This window comes from Periplaneta americana, chromosome 7 (assembly GCF_040183065.1).
Source record: "Periplaneta americana isolate PAMFEO1 chromosome 7, P.americana_PAMFEO1_priV1, whole genome shotgun sequence".
Taxonomy (NCBI): domain Eukaryota; kingdom Metazoa; phylum Arthropoda; class Insecta; order Blattodea; family Blattidae; genus Periplaneta; species Periplaneta americana.
Genome location: NC_091123.1, coordinates 59,602,453 through 59,620,321, shown reverse-complemented (window position 1 = coordinate 59,620,321; position 17,869 = coordinate 59,602,453). Strand labels below are relative to the sequence as shown.

Below are 17,869 nucleotides of genomic sequence, written 5' to 3'. Positions count from 1 at the left end.
TATCTATCTATCTATCTATCTATCTATCTATCTATCTATCTATCTATCTATCTATCTATCTATCTATCTATTTAGCAACTTAAAACACAGTCTAGTATATACAGTCACGAAGCTTAATACGTAGTAAATATGCATCCATAGATAGTTGCTAACCACTATGATCGCTACTATCGCCTCATTACAGATAGTGCAAAATAGTACCTGCACAGTCTATTGTTCCTAGTACCCTCATAAACTCAAGCTTCGGGACTGTATATACTAGACTGTGCTTAAAACTACAAATTTAGCATTTATAGTACTTTTAATTTTAGGATTTAGCATTTTGGGATGGACCATTTTTATGGAAAGTTCATAATAAGAATTTAGTATCATCAATGTGTTAACAGGTGCATTTTGTAGATTTTCCAGTTAAAGATTTAGAAAATAATAACTAAGAAAAAGTACATATAAAATTACAGTGAAATAAAATTATGAACAAAGAAACATGTCCAAGACATAGAACTGTACAGAAAGGTCGCGTCTTCGACAAACTCATTTTTTTAACATAAGATATTTTCTTTGCTTTCCATAATCTCTACATATATTCTTTGCTTTGTTTTCGATATCTGAGAAAGTAGTCTGCCACTTAAACCTACGTTAGTTTTCTGTGGTTTTAAATTGATGTTTACTTTCGCTCGTGTGTGCTAATTATTTTTTATATGTTCTTTTTTTTCCAAGCCAACCTTTTGTTACAAAATTTGCAAATCAAATTAATAGAATGACCAACATAAAAATGCTCATTTTTACAATAACCCGCTCGTTGCTTAATGGTGACTTTATCCCGACCCATATTACTACTCAATCATAATCACTCGCTACCACATAGACTACAATTTGTTTGAGTGAACATTGGGCCTGAAGAGATCGTATAGGCAACCAATATTCTACCACCAGCATCAGACAAATTAGGTGAAAACTAAGAGTTCATAGTACAAATAACAAAGATGTGTGGCCAAACTATTTTAAAAAGGCGTAATAATATATGTGTGTGGCGGCGTCTTTACATAGATTCTGTTTTTTAATTAAAAAAAATGTCTCATGAAATGTAAATTTCTCTCTTATTTCGCAGAAAACATATATTTCGCATTTTGTACTCAACTTCACATTTTATTGCGAATTTAAAAACTACAATGATATACTTAACCCGCTTTAAAACATAAAATTAATTATTTTGACACAATTTGGACACATTTCACATTTAATGTGATTGCGAAAATCTACTTTCTCTACTAATACGCCAGGGTACAGCAGTATCAATTCTCACACATGTAGCATGCTGCTCTGAAATCCCTTTAAAGGCTACCTAATATGGTGTGAGCAATGCAATTTATTTACACATCGTTAATTTTACAAAATTAATGCAACACTTAAAGTACTTCACTAGTCTCTTCCTTAGTTCTTTTTCCAGAGGTCCGCAGAAGATGCTCCTTTTTCTATTAAAAGCTTCCTTTACCATTGCTATCCTCCTTTTGACTTCCTGGCAGCAGCACATGTTACTGCTTATAGTACACTCCAAGTATTTGAAGCTGTGCACTTGCTCTACTGCCTCATTTAGAATTAGCAAGTTTACCTTCTTTATTTTTCTTCCAATGATCATGGTCTTCGTCTTGTTTGCATTATCTTCATCCCATACTGCTCACAGCTGTCATTTAGCTCCAGTAGCATATCCCTTAGTATCATCTCCTCTTCTGCTAACAAAGCCATATCATCAGCAAATTTTATACATTTTATTTTCTTCCTCCTACTATCACTCCTCCCATCTTTTGAAAACAGTTCATTAAATCTTCCAAGTCGCCGATGTGGCTCAGTCGGTTAAGGTGCTTGCCTACCGGTCTGAAGTTGCGCTCGGGCGCGGGTTCGATCCCCGCTCGGGCTGATTACCTTGTTGGGTTGTTTTCCCCAACCGTAAGGTGAATGCCAGATAGTCTATGGCGAATCCTCGGCCTCATCTCGCCAAATACCATCACGCTATCACCAATCTCATCGACGCTAAATAACCTAGTAGTTGATACAGCGTCGTTAAATAACTCACTAAAAAATCTTCCAAATAGATGTTGAATAGGGCAGGAGATAAAGGAGAAACTTGTCGTACTCCTCTCCCTATTTCACTTCTTCGGCATTTGTTCTACTTTCCTGACTTTGACTCGTTTCATATAAAGATTACTGAACAACCTTCTCTCTTTCCAATCCATGCTGATTTTCTCCAGAATCTCCATAAGTTTTTTCTATTCCACTCTATAAATTAATAAATGAGGGCAAATACCATTTCTCATGCATTTCATAAAAAAAATAATTATAGAACTGTCTAGTATATACAGTCACGAAGCTTGAGTTGATGAGGTTGCTAGGAACAATAGATTGTGCAGTATTATTTCGCATTGTCTGTAATGAGGCGATAGTAGCGATCCTAGTGGTTGGCAACTATCTATGGATGCATATTTATTACATATTGAGCTTCGTGACTGTATATATTAGACTGTGATTATAGTATGTATTGGAAATCACTTCCATTGTAATACCTACATGGCAGCGTTTTTTTTTTTAAGTTAAAATTTCAAGCACATTATAGGCTACGAATTCACAGAGTATTTACATTACTCTATGTTTCATCATCTTAAACAAAACACAGCAGGAACTACGTAGTCTTCTCTAAATCACTTTCCATTTCTGTGTGTCAATTAGAAACTCACCAGCCTCAGATGCGATTATGAAAACTTACGCAGCAGCTTCGTGCACTGTTGATTTTCACTCGCACAAAAAGTCTAACAACTGTCACCTTTGTGTTTGCTATGGTTGGAGTCAAGAGTGAAAACAACCTGTTTGCATGTGCTACAGCTATAGCGTATTGTCTGTCATATGATCTTACTTACAAGACAACGCAATACAGGAATTTCATTTTCGCATTATACTCTTAACTGTAGAAACGCAATTTAACCGAACTGCTAGGACATCAACTTCCTGCATCAAAGACTCCAATTCAAACCCTGACGAGTCCAAAAAGAATGTGTACGTGAAAAAAGTGTTAAGGTAAATCTTAACAAAGTAATTCAATGATTTCTACAGTCAATCTTAATTTTTTAGGAAGTCTCTGGGCTTGCCACTCGGCGCTGTAACATACTACATATCCTGGTATGTGGTAGGAGCATATTCTGGCAAGTAGTACTGTAAAGGCTTCATATCTGAACAGATTTAAATTGTCAATATATTATGACATAGAAATACACAAAATAAATGTAGATAATTAAGTTATTCCGATGCTGTAAAAGTCTCAAGTTTGTATATTTTGGCACAAATACATCTACCATTCTTTTCATCGAAAAAGCACCATTGTCATACAGTCTTCCTAAGTATGGCATTGCAATTGGCAGCATTCTGTTCGCATTCAGAGAATAACAAATGAATCCCAACAAAACTAGGCGAAAACCATGCATGACAGATTCTTTCATATCGTCCATTATGAGGATAGTTTTACGAATAAGGGCAATCCTGGATGTCTGTATATCTGTGAATGTGTGTAAAAACAAAAGAGATTTCAAATAGTTTAGTTTTATTTTGACTATTACACTTTTACTACGTCACACTACTTTTGACCAATAAAACGGTACGAAAGGACGTCTTTCAAACAATCATGGCTGCTTATCGCACAATTTTATCGCGTCCCTAGCATTTGTTTAATTTTATCGCGTCCCTAGCATTTGTTTATTTTTATCACTACCCTAGCATTTGTTTCTTTGTTTGCCAACATTTCAAACTGCACTGGTCTGGACGTCAAAGAAAACAGAAAATTACAAACCACTCCAGTCGATACACAGCACTTTCAAATATGACTCACATTGGCATTCAAGAACAAGAATTAATAAAGATCACTGGTCATAGCTATGCATCTTCCCTGAAACCCTATTTACAAATAAATAAAGAGCACCATTCGGAAATCCTGAATAAGTTGAGGGATACACCATGTACATCACCGAGTTCACTTCTTTTACGCACACGTCCAAAATAACATCAACTGAACCACCAGCCACTAAAACATTCAAATTTGAAAATTATACCTACTTTCAATAATTGTTTCTTTTAAAATTATTCATGTTTATTTTTTATTTCATCATCGTTAATTAAAATGTTTCTTGTTTATTTCAGCATCCCTAATTAAAACTTTTCTAACACTTGTTTATATTATTTAGGTTATGTTATAGCTTCTGCTATATGATATTATAAATAGTCACGTATCAGAGATTGTTTTAATACTAAGATTTATTGAAAATCATCTGTCAAGTGACGTTGATTACTGGGATCGGGATAATTGAAGTGGAATGCAACTGTTTTAATAAAAATGAAACTGAACCAACAAAGCCTTCTTGACCAGTAACCGTCCAGAGTTCAATGAAGATTCCATAGTTGGCACAACTGATAAGAAAACAGCTATTCACAACACACTACTGCCATCTATTAGCGTAATATTTATAATTTTGAGATGGTACAAATTTGAAGACAGTTCTGTATTTTCGTAAGTCAATTAATATTTTATTGTATTGGAATACTTCGTTACTTCTAATCTTTATATACTTTCTTCTAATCGTGTAATAGTCAATTAAATCCCACTCGAGTTTTGATTTTCTTTAGATAAATCAAAAGCTCTAGTGAGATTACTGTTGAAAAATTCGTCAATATATAACAATTTTGAAAATGTGTCAGGATAGAGCCTACTGCGCATTTATTCATGAAGTCCACACCTGTAGAGTAACAGTTAGCGCGTCTGGCCGCGAAACCAGGTGGCCCAGGTTCGATTCCCGGTCGCGGCAAGTTACCTGGTTGAGGTTTTTTCCGGCGTTTTTCCTCAACCCAATATGAGCAAATGCTGGGTAACTTTCGGTACTGGACCTCGGACTCATTTCACCGACATTATCACCTTCATCTCATTCAGACGCTAAATAACCTAAGATGTTGATAAAGCGTCGTAAAATAACCTACTAAAAACACTTTGATTTACCCCAAATCACATTTGTATCTATGAAAATGATGATTTACTCCCATCCAGTAAAAAAAGGCATTTTGCCGAACATCCGGGCTCTACTTATCAAACCTTATGTAATGTTATTGTGTTCCAGAATCCAACCCAACGAAGCAGTATCATTTCACCTGAGTGACGTCATGGAGGCTGTCAAGCGGCATGACTGCTCGGAGTTCACGTGTCCAGGTGCGGTGGACCCCAGTAGAGTTGACACACCTACACACGGACCAGGCCCGAGGTAGACAGACCAACACTGCAGAGAACAGATCCAGACTTCACTTCCTGAACAGGAGACCGGTGGAAAGGGACACAACGCAGACTGTAGCCTCTCCTTACAAGACAACAAGCTTGTTTCATGAGGAAATAGCATGCCATATACACAAGCGTGTTATGGAAGATGTCCTAGCTTTAAGTACACAATGAAGACTTGGGGATAATTTAACATCTACAATTTTCAAGATGCTTAACAATGGGATTATCAAGTGAAAGTAGTAAAAAAAGTATAAGTTTAAAAAGTTATATAGTATTTAAGTCGTTTACTGATAAGGAAAGACTTTTGAAAGAAAGGGGAAAAGGTTTTACGTTTTCCAGGTCCATTAATAAACTAAAAACTGAGAGATTTTAGAAATTTTATATAATCTGTCACATTCATATGACAGCGAAATTCATAACTAAAGTATACAAGTAGTATAAAAGTGAGTTTCTTCAATTTCCGAGTGAATAAGTTCTGGAAATAACAAAATGTTTGTTTTTTTGATATGATATATAAGAAAGGTTAATAATATACAAATTGATATTTTCTTAATTCTCATTTTTCGTGCCATTCTAATTATTGGATATCTTTCTCACATGTCTAATTTATGTTCATTCTTCTTGTACACATAAACTTTATCTCCATTACTAGGGTCCGTATTCCAGCTACCTATAAAATGGAATGAGATTGCCTGATTCGAAGTGTATGTGACGTCACAGCGCAGGTACAGGTCTAGCTCGCGCAAGAAACAATTACCGAAAAGCAATGGTGGCGTTGCTGTCTGTTTTGACGTGTGTACATAGGCACGCCGAGGGAGGAGAGGTGCGAGCCGATGGAAGTACTGTCTCTTCCAAGAAGATGAACAAAAGAGGGAATCGCTATGAAAATAAAGAAAGTAGCAAGAAAAAAATTCGAAGCTAATTAAACGCGCAACATATGTTTGCGAATGAAATAATAATACCGTGCGATAGAAGACACGTATTCACATGCAATGGAACAAACTAAAGTCGTAATGTCACTATCACAACGCAAGACTGATTCTATCGATGTCATTTCTCTTCTGACTGTACTGTTGAATATCATTCAAGTTATCTCGTGACCTTTCCTGTCGCCCGCTCTTCCTTATCGCAGTGTTTGATTCGCATTCCTTCCGTCGGTAATCCGTACTTGCGAGACGGATACAAAATAGTTACGCATCTCTGCCCTCTTCCTCTAGAAAGTCAAAACCGGGACGCAGTCATAGTGAGTAGTCTTATCGATCACTGCTCTTACTAGTCGTATTATTTAAATAACTGCATCTTTGTGGCTGATTGAAAGTTCATTGCAGAGGTAAAAAGCTGTAGGTAAGACGCGCAAGCATGTAATATTGTAGGGCATAGTTGAGGATATTGAAGTAATATTTTTACTGTCAATATAGACAAAGTTACATATAAATTGTATAAAACAAACGTAAAAGCGACAAAAACAATGCACTATAAGACACTGCAATACCAAAAGGCACAGAAAGTGTGTTAAATATAATCTAAAAAACCAGTACAATCAAAATATGAAAATTATAAAGATATTAACTCGACGTTTAGCATGGATTTGTGTAACCTATCATGATGTTCAGCGCCAACATCCTAATTAATAAATTAAATAATCTACATTTTAGGGAATCTCTAGAAAAGTAGATACAAAATTAGTGGGTTTTCAGTGATGAGCGACATATGCAATATCCTAATGAAACACGAAAAAATATCAGACAATAGGAATATCTTGTACTACACCATGCACCAATAACGTCATGTTCTATTGAAAGAATTTCTTGCAATATATTTAAAATCATTTCAAGTGACATCCGCATATGTTCATGTTCCGTAACTTACGAATGCACGTTATTATTCACTGCAAAGATCAAGACGAAAATAAACATCACGGCTCAAGCATGTGTTTACTAATATAACTTCAGAATGTCGGGAGGTGACTGTACTCCACGAACACGCAGCGACGACCTGTTTGTTTATATCCTTTTCCGTTGCATCACCTGTGTCCGGCGTACTAAATACCCGATGTGTCTTTAACTTCAGTCTTTAGGTAGCTGGAATACGAAGCCTATCCATTACTATCAACGCTTACGAAACAAACTCTACCAATTTAGTCACTGAAAGTACATCTGCATGACATTCCTTCTTCATAATTTTCAAGAAGAGCAATGACGTATCACCTGCACTGTATTCGCATTTGCAAGCAAAGTTGGAGTGATCTTAATGTAATCGCATCTTGTTCTGGACGAGTCATACATAAATCATTAGCGTTTTCTTAACAACAGATGGCAGATACGTGATGTTAATAGCAAAGCATATAAATTATAAGACCGCTTCACCTTCACCAACAAAACACGAAAATACCACGATGGTATGTAAGATTGTTCATCTAAGAATTTAATTGAGAGAGTAAACGTTTAAAAGTTCACGGTGTTCCTTATTTGAGCAACATTACCAACACGATGTGTGAAGAAATATCTTTGTGAAAGTAAATACGGTACTATGTAGTGATCTAATTCAGTAAAACGAAAATAAATAATCTCTAAGTCAGTGGTCAGCAAATATTGTCATTAAATGCAGCCCGTAATACACAGCAAAGGGTAAGGTAGGAGGAGGATACGTTGAATGAACAAGTGATGGCTAAGGGGAGGGAGATCATGCCTTACTCCTCCGCCCTGCTTGGGTATTAAGGAATTGACTCTCGAGTCAAGAAATGCTGACCACTGCCCTAAGCACGTAACTTACTAGTAGCAGAAATGACATGTCATCAGACTGTCAACAGATTCACGAAACAGGACTAAATTAGAAATGAGACAATTTGTACAGGATTAAATATAAGGGAATTCTCAAACAAAAAATTATCAGGCAGAAGAATAAATTATTGTCGCACATGCAATGAATAATTTTTAAAGAATAAGAATAGAACTGAAGGTGAAAGGAACATCTGGCGTCCTAAAACAGGCATGCCAAACTCAATCGAAGGGGAAAGTATGACTTCAACCTCAATACTTTTAGGCACGATTGACGTCCATGAATCGCTCTCAATAAAAAACTTGCTTCAATGGCGGGTAGTACATAAACTCATATTGTAAAAACAATCACCACTCTAAACATAGGGTGACCAGACGTCCTCTTTTGTCCGGACATGTCCACCTTTCTAGGCCTTTGTCCGGAGTCCGGACGGGTTTTAAAAAAATCAAGAAACGTCCTCCTTTTCGTAACTTGTATGCCTGATATTTTGAAGTCATCTAATTTGACGCCTTTTTCAAGTAATTTGCCTATAGATGGCAGCAGCATCGACGGAATATACTCTTTCTGTCCTCTACCTTGACCTTCATATGTAGCTAACTGTAAAATGATAAGTTTTATCATAGTTATTTTGTAATAAAATAGATATTAACATACAGAGAGAGTATATTTTATGACGTGCATATATCAAACGAAGATCCGAAACAACTGTATACAGACAGGTATTACCAAAGATAAATCTGACACACATTACATATCTGTAATTGTATTGCTATTTTATATGGCTGTCTGCCTCAATTAGTACTTATCTTTAGCATGCAGTCTGAAAATGCTTCAAGGTATTTTATAAACGGTTCGACGTTTTATTATGACTTACGACAAAGTTTTATGAATCACTAAATAAAAATATTTGCAATATGTAATCCTCTGTAAAACGGTACCTTGCGATAAAAATTATTATTAGAATTGTTAATATTTTACTAATTATTACAGAAATAAGTATTATCTGTGTTTTCAAGGATATTTATTTTAGGTTCCTAACAATGTCATATTTAATACACAATAGGTTAAAAGCGCTTGGTATTTTCAATTGTAATGTAAGATATTATCAAGAGAGAGAGAGAGAGAGAGACAGAGATTACAATTCAAACATCCGGCGTAATTTACGGATTTATTTAGCGTGTTTGTAATCGAAATAATTTAGTACTGCTCAAGAGGGGTTTAGACTAGACTTCTGTTGTTGATGGAATATAGAACACGCGGTGTATCAAAAGTTGAATCTTGTTTCGCCTTCACATCACAAAGATAAGGGAAAAAGTTACTGAGAAAAAGACTTATCAACCTTTGAAACGCCGTGAGTTTTATATTTCATTAGCAGTGAAAAAAGTCCACTCTACACTCTTTGTAATAGCCGCCATTGCTTTGTCTCTCTCTTTCATTTAAATTCTAGTACTATGTTTATCTTTGAATGTTAATATGGTGAAAACTGTATCACTTACTCGAACTGTCAACAATGAAATGACTTCTTAAATATTGAGAAAATACTCATAGTAACCGGTGGGTAGCATGAGTAATAAAAACATGAAGAATGTTACACTTTATCGTACAAATATAAAGGTCAATTTACACAAAAGCAACGCAATATAACACCGAAGCAAATTCAGAACTTAAAAGTCCTACATACACTTATATCGAAACATCTTGGACAAACATAAAATGACACATCGTACATCTTCATCGCGCTTGCGCACTGATAGAATCAAATCTATGTCCTGGTGCAAGAACATTGTATGAAAAAATTAAAAGAATTTAAATAAATCCAGTAGGTTAGGTTAGATTAGGTCATGGCGACTACGGGCGGGTTAGGACGACCCTTTACACGTCGGCCTTACTGAGGCCTATTGTGCACCCCGAATGTTATGGGATGAATGAGGATGAGGGTGTACCAGCCCACCGGTCGCATGTGACCCCTCACCATCTCACCCAATGGGGGCCTCCTACCCTCCCCGCTCTATGTTCATACCGCCAAGGTGACCAAGCAGCACAGGATCCATTCAAACGGCCCTTCCAAGGTGTTAAATCCAGTAAACACATTCATATAGCAATATCCATCAATCGACAAAACCAAAACTGCCAAAATATAAAAGTTGTTAGCAAGGTAATTTATTTGTAATCATCGTCGTCATTGTCATTATCACTGACATCATCATCATCATCATCATCATCATCATCATCACCACCACCACCACCACCACCTAAGGATTAGGCTTAAAAACTGTTCAGACTCCAAATTCAGTTTAGGTTATAGTTGGACAATCTGCATTTGAATCTTAGTATGAGTAAGAATACTTTATGAGGGACTATCAACCTCTCGCACAACCTCACATACTGGAAGACCAGGCTTGTTAATCAGGGTTTTCCATCCCTTAAACAGACTTCAATTTAGGAGCTGTGTCTGGCGCCCACATAATCCTGTGACTGGGATCCTTACCAGGTACTATTCACTTTGAAGCCAAATAATAAATAAATCCACATGTGAAAGTTCAAGTCAACTCTCGCATACCCTACATGAAAGCTGATAAATAACATCATAATGCTCATTGCATAAGTCTCGTATGCCTGTAGACATTGCCCATACCGCATCTGAATATAAATATAGCAATTGTATGTCAGATTTCTAAATATCCATAATCTCAAAGGCAATGGGTGGTATGCATAAAGTTGAAGTAAACGATATTTCTAAGGTTTTTGTAGTATATACTACGATCTTTGTGTATAAAAACCCATAATAAGTTCTTTCCTGCATACCAGAAAGTTGATTTGGAAGGCCGTTTTTAGTTTATGCTAGAACTGGTAGAATAAACTATTATTTGTATGCATAACAAGAAGTATATAATTCTACTTCAAGTATCTTCTACAATCAAAGCAAAAGGTAATACTACAACTTTATGCATACCACCCAATATTCTAAGAAAGCGCATAATGCTAGTTAAATGGTTCTTGCAGCAAGCCACAGAAATATGGCAATAATGATTTACCGGAAGTCATATCTAATTTGTGGATTCTCTAATGAAAGATAAAACATATTAGACTATGCTTGTTAGTATTACTGAATTTGTTTCACTTTCACAAGTCAAATCTAACATTACACTTCCATTAAATTAACGTTGCACCATGTTTGTGTAAATGGGCCCTAAGGTCGAGATTACTGGACCTAATGTTAATTGTTATTATTAATAAAATATAAATTATTTAAACCCAAAAAATACATTTTCTGACTGTTGTTCATATTGTAAATCAGTTTGCATATATACATTTTTCTGTGTTTGTAAACTTATTTTTTAATCCAATAAAACTTTTATAATAAATTCCGATATCATTTCAACTCTTGACATCCCATACAACATATAATCAAATTGCGTAACTGTTCTATTGGTGTGCCTTATGGACTTGCTCATTTTAGTTGATTATTTAAGGACACTGTATTAACTACTAAGTTAATTAGCGTCGATGAAATTGCTGACATCGAGATGGTATTTGTCGAAATGAGGTCGACAATTCGCGAAACATTACCTGATATTCGCCTAACATTTGGAGAAAACGTGGGAAAAAATTCAACCATGTAATCAGCCCAAGTGGGAATCGAATCCATACCCGAGTGCAGCTCCGGATTAGCAGATAAGCATGCCTCCCACATGAGCTACGCCGGTAGCTTTTAATTTATTTTCTTATACAGTATATTTTAAACGAAAGGTCACTAGAGTGCTTGCATTAGGCTATAATAATCAAATGAATAATGAAAGTAATGACAATAGTGAAACAAGTACCCTATAATACATTATCGCCCACCGCTGTGGAGTAACGTTTATCATGCCTAACCGTGAAACGAGCGGGCTCGGGATCAAATCCTGGTTGAATTGCAATGATGTACCGAAGTACCTATGATATTTCCGTACAGGAATTATGCATTACCATATTATGGTGAAGAATGGGTAGAACGGAGAGAAATTCTCTCCGCCACCGGGACCCGAACCCGGATTTTCAGCTCTACGTGCTGACGCTTTGTCCATTAAGCCACACCGGATCCTAGCGCCGATGTTGGATTGAATCCCTCTCAGTTTAAGTTCTACCTCTCTGTTCCCCTTTGGTGGCCTATCCTCATGTACTGTGTCACGGAATATGTGACAGTGGCACAATGCCCAACACTATGTATTACAGAGGTACACTCATTACGAGTGACTAAGCGGCCGGGGTCCGACGGAACAAGGCGCCGTCTTGAATCACGAAGTGATTACTTACGCTTATGATGTACCGAAGTACATATGATATTTCTGGCATCGGAGCTAGAATCCGGTGTGGCTTAGTGGATAAAGTGTCAGCACATAGAGCTGAAAACCCTGGTTCGGGTCTTGGTGCCAGAGAATTTCTTTCTGTTCTACCCATTCTTCACCATATGGTAATGCAGAATTCCTGCATGGGAAGGTTTTGTTTTGCGAAGTATTGACAAATAAAAGAGGTTGAAGAGACGTCAAAGCTACAGCGTTAATATGCAGCTGCCTTCCACTCAATACAGTTTAGGTTAGTTCTTGGCAATGCAATAAACATAGGAACAGCGAATCTTCATTTATGATAGCCTACGTACATTATGAAGAAATCTTACAGAAAGTGTCATGCTATATTTTCAACAGTCGACAATTTCATTACTTATAACTGGTAAGCCAATAACTTACATTTGTAATGTAAATGTAATGTATAGCCTAAGTCTAGAGAATATTGCCGAAAACTAACACGCTAAATCACCGCTTAGCGGGCTGTCACATATCCATGTCACTTTTCGAACGGAGACGTGTTAAGAAAGACTTGTTCCCGGACATACTTCGAAGTATATACAAAGCATTTATTTTGCTATAGCCCGCTTGCGGAAGCTTAATGAGTTATGTGCGACATTGAACAGGTCAGCTGACCAGACTCGGCCCGCAGAGCGGTCGGTTGGGACTCAAGAACACGAAAGATAAGTCGTAGAAAGGACAGATTTTTGCAATCTGAAATTGTAAAAATGCTTACCTTTTCAAAGACTATGTTGAAAGTGTTCCCCATTTGCTGCGAGACAGTTGCTATAGCGTCTGAACCAGGGATATCGAGGCTACTTACTGGTGGTTGTGAGCTTGCCTCGTGCTACCATAGCTCGCTACTACCCCATCAGCGCACCCCTTGGTCTGAAGCAGAAGTAAACATCCTCGTTCAGTATTTGTACTCGTACAGCAATGGCTTGTGCACGAGACGCTATTAAATATTTTTATTCTGACTGGGAAAAGCTGTTCTGTGTGATAATTTTAGTACATGAATGAAGTTTTAGCTATGTAATCAAATACTACATGTAAATCAATCAACACATTAATAAATTATTTTTGTAATAAATTACGTAAAGTATATTATTTTGTTTTATTGAGGAATTACTTGTCAATAAAGTTTACTACGCACAATATACTTAACTTTATTTCAATCGGTAATTATGTATGGAATTATAGGATGTGGTAGCTTATTTAAAACCAATTTTAATCCACTTTATTTATTACAGAAGAAAATAATGAAAACATGTTTTCACAAATCTATTGATTTTTCATCTCAAAATTTGTTTTTAGACTTTAATGTTCTTAAAATAAGACAAATTTATTATATTTTTTAAATAAAATTCATACATAAAAATTGAAATAATTTTGAATTGTATCTCATAGTTATGAAACAAAAGGTATGAATTCTTTAAGATTGTTTGAACCAAAATGCAACACTGCTGCAGTATTTAATCATAGTAGTAATTTAGGCCCAAGAACATTTAACAAATTTATATTTAAATATCCTAATCTTGTCAATTCTAATAGTTTTAGTATTGAATTTAAAAAGTAATGTATGGATTTTATAAATAATGAAAAAATGTAAATTGAAATTTATATATTTTTATTGTGTAGCAGACATAAGACAAATTTTATTATATACTTCTTAATTTAAATTCAGGAATCTGCCCCTATGCATGAGTTCTATTCTTTCAGGGGTGAGCTAAAGTTTTTTTTCTGTTTTTATTATATTTTATGTTACAATTATTAGTAAAATAAATAAATATGACATGATACGATACCATACGATCCGATACGATATATGATACGATACGATGCAATATAATATAATATAATATAATATAATATAATATAATATAATCATTATAATCATTATAACCAAGACTGGATTTATAGAAACTAAAATGATTAAATACGAGTATCTGCATATGCACTAAACATTATCAAAATATGGACTAAGAATTTAATAAAAATTACCTAGATAATGCAAATAAAGTCTCAATTTTAAGTTTATCATGAATGATTTTCATGCTATCAAAATACACAAAAATTGAAGATCTTATTTCGTATACATGACAAGCCATAGAACATAAATTTAAAATGATGAAGTTTGACATTAAAATTTTTGGGGTACTTTCTGTGCAGTAATTAAATTAAAACAAGGTCTGCTTTCCATATTTCATGGAAAAACCGAAATCTCTGAAATTTTGATTCTAGTAGAGTAAATTTTAAGTAGTATTATGTGACAAAGAATTTCGAAATCGTAAAATATGGAAATAAAATGCTGAAATATGCAGAGATAAGACAAGTTTCCTCAAATATTTAAAACATGCGCTACAATCGTGAACATATAGCCTAATATGGAGAATAAAATATATTTTATGTCATTCTAAATATCATTATTTGTAAATATATTATAAAATTGCAATGGAAACGGTTAAAAAATGCGTATTCATATGGAAATCCTAGCGCTGACTGTGACTGTCCGAAGACAGATCTGAACCCCACAAGTGATACCAACAAGGCAAAACTTATGAGGCAACTAGGCCAGGAGATAATGAGTTCCTTTCCCTCTCTATTGCATACATCGCCGACTAGCTACATATTGTAGGGGAGACTGTTGTGCCTTTAGCATAGTGTACCTTTGAACATTTTTTGTTTTTTAATTTTTGCTGCTACCTAGAGGACTCAAAATGAAGTAGATTGTAGAGAAAGCCGCTAAGTAGCTCTGGTCGTAGTTTCAGTTTGATTTATTGCAAAGTGTGAGTTCCGTAGTCAAAAGAAGTTTTTTTTAGTACCAAAAGTAAACATTTCGTTCATTGATATATGTTTTCTAACACAAAACCAGATTGCATTTGTTAATATCTTTCAAGTACGGTGTGTTCCCTATCATCTGGTGAGTAATAACATATTTTAATTTCCATGATTTATTTGACTCTCTTACTTTTCGGAGCCATATTTGTTTAAACGTGCACCCTCTTGTACCTTTGAACACAAAACATCTTGTACCATGGAACATGTTCCAAATTACACGATACTATCGGTTTTTTTTTCTTTTATTTTAAGGTCATGTCACGAAGTAGTCTGGAATTAAAGAAGTCCCCAATTGATCCGGACGCCTTGAAGAAAGCTGTTGAAGCAGTTATTGCTTCTCCAGGAAATAAAATCTAAATCAGAGAAGCCTGCACTGGTTTATGATTGCAAATACATTTTAAATATGATTGTCAGTTTTTACAGCTATATTCCCTCCTATATTCCATGTGTTCCAACTTACAAGAGGATATGTTCCAAGGTACATGAACCTGTTGTACCTTTGAACACATTACATATCCCTTCATTTTATTTTTTTCCATCCTTAACAGATCTGTAAAACAGGAAAATACATACAGGAAGTTGTAAAGGAATCTTCAATAATTATTTCAAGCATTTTTTCATTTAAAAAATTTCATTTCCCAAAATTAAAAAAAATAAAACGTGAAAAGTGTTTAAAGGTACAACAGTCTCCCCTACTAATCAGACTTCAGATGAAAAAAAATAACCCTATATTACGTATTAGACGTCAAAATAGTAATAAGAAAGTTTCATATAACAATTTATTCTACATATTAAAATTAAACACTACTTTATAACACTGAGAAGAAAAACATTATTTGTGTTATGTAACATCTGCTGTTTCTATTTATGAAAGCATAGCATAGCAGAAGTGACAATATTACTTTCTTTTATTCAGCGCCTACGGTCACTAACATTTAAATTACATATTAAAAAAAAATCTTTCTGCCTCAACAGATACACAAGGAACCCAGACACATTTTAAAACAGCAGATATAAATTCAGAGTAATTCAACATGAGAGCTCTTAATGACTCAATCACGTCAATTTTAACATTGAAAGTTGTTTCAAAATTATTTCTTTCAAAATAACAAATGTTACACTGCAATCGGTACTTTGTTTTAACCCTTTCTGTGAGTGCATTAACTTTATCAGCATTATCTGTACAATTTTTGCTGAGTTGAATAATTTATTTAAATTTACAAACAATGAATATGAATGATGCAATTCGTATTTTTCAATTTTCTGAATCACAAGTTTTACTCTGCCGGTCTGAAGTTGCGCTCGGGCACGGGTTCGATCCCCGCTTGAGCTGATTACCTGGTTGGGTTTTTCCGAGGCTTTCCCCAACCGTAAGATGAATGCCAGGTAATCTATGGCGAATCCTCGGCCTCATCTCGCCAAATACCATCTCGCTATCACCAATCTCATCGACGCTAAATAACCTCGTAATTGATACAGCGCCGTTAAATAGCCTACTCGTACTTACTGGGTTTTAAGGAACCCGGAGGTTCATTGCCGCCCTCACATAAGCCCGCCATTGGTCCCTATCCTGAGCAAGATTAATCCAGTCTCTATCATCATATCCTATCTCCCTCAAATCCATTTTAATATTATCTTCCCATCTACGTCTTGGCCTCCCCAAAGGTCTTTTTCCCTCCGGCCTCCCAACTAACACTCTATATGCATTTCTGGATTCGCTCATACGTGCTACATGCCCTGCCCATTTCAAACGTCTGGATTTAATGTTCCTAATTATGTCAGGTGAAGAATACAATGCGTGCAGTTCTGTGTTGTGTAACTTTCTCCATTCTCCTGTAACTTCATCCCTCTTAGCCCCAAATATTTTCCTAAGCACCTTATTCTCAAGCACCCTTAACCTATGTTCCTCTCTCAAAGTGAAAGTCCAAGTTTCACAACCATAAAGAACAACTGGTAATATAACTGTTTTATAAATTCTAACTTTCAGATTTTTTGACAGCAGACTGGATGATAAAAGCTTCTCAATCGAAAAATAACAGGCATTTTCCATATTTATTCTGTGTTTAATTTCCTCCCGAGTATAATTTATATTTGTTACTGTTGCTCCCAGGTATTTAAATTTTTCCACCTCTTCAAAAGATAAATTTCCAATTTTTATATTTCCATTTCGTACAATATTCTCGTCACAAGACATAATCATATACTTTGTTTCCTAGGAATTTACTTCCAAACCTAGCTCTTTACTTGCTTCGAGTAAAATTCCCGTGTTTTCCCTAATCGTTTGTGGATTTTCTCCTAACCAAATAAATAACTTGGAAAAAAAACTAAAAAAAAAAATAGTTTACTGACATGCTTAAATAATTATTATATTTCAGTCTTCAAGTACAAACTGAAACGGTTAATTAATTTGCCTACCGACTTCCCTACATTATCAGAAATTATCATATTCATTCTACACTTCAGGAAATCTCTGATCTCTACCTATCCCTCTCCACCGCTGACCATGACTCTAGACACGCACATGTAAACAATTCCGTAAATATTGTAAAGTGACAGCAAACCTGTTTCATCGGACAACAAGTTTCCCTCTCTTATAATAATAATTAACAAATAAGTTGGGAAAATA

At 35.3% G+C, this 17,869-nt stretch overlaps 1 protein-coding gene across 1 annotated transcript in view; it reads left to right on the top strand.

Moving 5' to 3' along the window:
* LOC138703146 (uncharacterized) overlaps nt 1-6,127 on the top strand; it is a 160,809-nt gene extending 154,682 nt beyond the window's left edge. Inside the window, exon 3 of the mRNA XM_069830788.1 lies at nt 5,148-6,127. Coding sequence (XP_069686889.1) covers nt 5,148-5,292 — 145 coding nt within the window. The 3' untranslated portion in view covers nt 5,293-6,127. The remainder of the gene's footprint in view (nt 1-5,147) is intronic.
* The last annotated feature ends 11,742 nt before the right edge of the window (nt 6,128-17,869 follow it).